The 1,485-nt window shown below is 37.2% G+C and overlaps 1 protein-coding gene across 1 annotated transcript in view; it reads left to right on the top strand.

Moving 5' to 3' along the window:
- The window catches only part of LOC107714037 (low-density lipoprotein receptor-related protein 5-like), a 69,771-nt gene that overhangs the window by 50,643 nt on the left and 17,643 nt on the right, over positions 1 to 1,485 (top strand). Inside the window, exon 11 of the mRNA XM_016519729.1 lies at positions 635 to 861. Within this exon, the coding sequence (XP_016375215.1) occupies positions 635 to 861 (227 nt within the window). The remainder of the gene's footprint in view (positions 1 to 634; positions 862 to 1,485) is intronic.

Genomic DNA, 1,485 nt, shown 5'->3' with positions numbered 1-1,485 from the left:
TATATATATATAGATAGATACAAATTAAAATATAGTTATTATTGAAGATACATCTAAACCATCTAGCATAAACAACACTAATCACTACAGTGGAAATTTATGCTAAACACTCAAAACATCATGTTTTATGATGAATTTAAACATTCATTCTTCCATACTTTAAAAAAAGTATAAATAAATATAAAACATTAATATTATTTTTAAATATTAGTTGTAAATGTGAATAACATCATCAAATAATGACTGTTTCTATTAGCAGGTTATTTAATGTTAAAGTTTATTTATTTATTCATAATAAATAAATGTATTAATCAGTTAGTTAATACATTTTATTCTTATTCATTCTGCTAAATAAATAAATGTAAATATTTATATATTATATAACATTATATTTACATTTAGACATTTAGCAGACGCTTTTATATATATATAAACAAATAAATGACTCATAAATGAGTATTGCTTTTTTTTTTAGCAGTAGCATGTAGCAGCTTGCTTAGCGTCAGTCTTAAATAGCCTTTTGGGCTTTTTCAAATTTTGTGACAGTTGCACAATTGTGTGTGTGTGTATATATTTTTATTAATGCTCTTAGCTTGAGTATTTAGTCGCTTCCTTGATCACTTTTCTTGTTTAGACTATCAGCAGAGCCTTCATGAATGGCAGTTCGGTGGAACCGGTCATTGAGTTTGGCCTGGACTATCCTGAGGGAATGGCTGTGGACTGGATGGGTCGAAACCTCTACTGGGCTGATACTGGCACCAACCGTATTGAAGTGGCCCGTCTGGATGGCCAGTACCGACAAGTGCTGGTCTGCAAAGACCTGGATAACCCTCGCTCTCTTGCTCTGGATCCTGCCAGTGGGTAGGAACACTAGCTTTAAAATCTATCCTGCTCTGACTCCTTTAGCTACAATTTCACCCTTAAATTCATTGCATATCACTTTAACCATGTTGCATACGCACTGTTTAGTGTTCACGTGTTCACCCATCCACTTGTGTTTTGGTTAACCGTAGGCTTCCTACATTTTGTAGCCCTCTGGAAGTATGCTAATCGATTACCACTAGTTTAAATATCTGATTTAATGCCCTCATTCTCCAACACAGACACACTCATTGGTATTAAAGCGTCCTCGGGGCATCAAGTTGTATGTGTGGCAGAAGACAAGTGCCAACATGCCGCAGCCGCTGCATGTGGCTCAGAGGAGTGAAGTCATGTCCTCCAGCGCCCAGCAGGCATTCCTGTGGCTTCTGAGGCACGACTGCCTCTATTAGCCAACGCATTCTTCAGCATTGTCTCTTCTCACCTTAACACTGAGAGGTGTTGACTCAGTTGACTCTTAGCCCAGTGGTGTATTGAGTGGGCTGAGGGGTTGGTTAGGTGTGCTTTTAACTGCTTGTTTACCCGATGGGGGGAAAGTAACATTTTTGCATTGTTTATCATTGGCAGCTCAGTTTTGACCTGTCATACAAGCTTTTGCTATAGCTA

This window comes from Sinocyclocheilus rhinocerous, unplaced genomic scaffold (assembly GCF_001515625.1).
Source record: "Sinocyclocheilus rhinocerous isolate Xijiao unplaced genomic scaffold, SAMN03320098_v1.1 scaffold568, whole genome shotgun sequence".
Taxonomy (NCBI): Eukaryota; Metazoa; Chordata; class Actinopteri; order Cypriniformes; family Cyprinidae; genus Sinocyclocheilus; species Sinocyclocheilus rhinocerous.
Note: the sequence above shows the minus strand (reverse complement) of the source record. Positions and strands in the feature narration are given on the sequence as shown.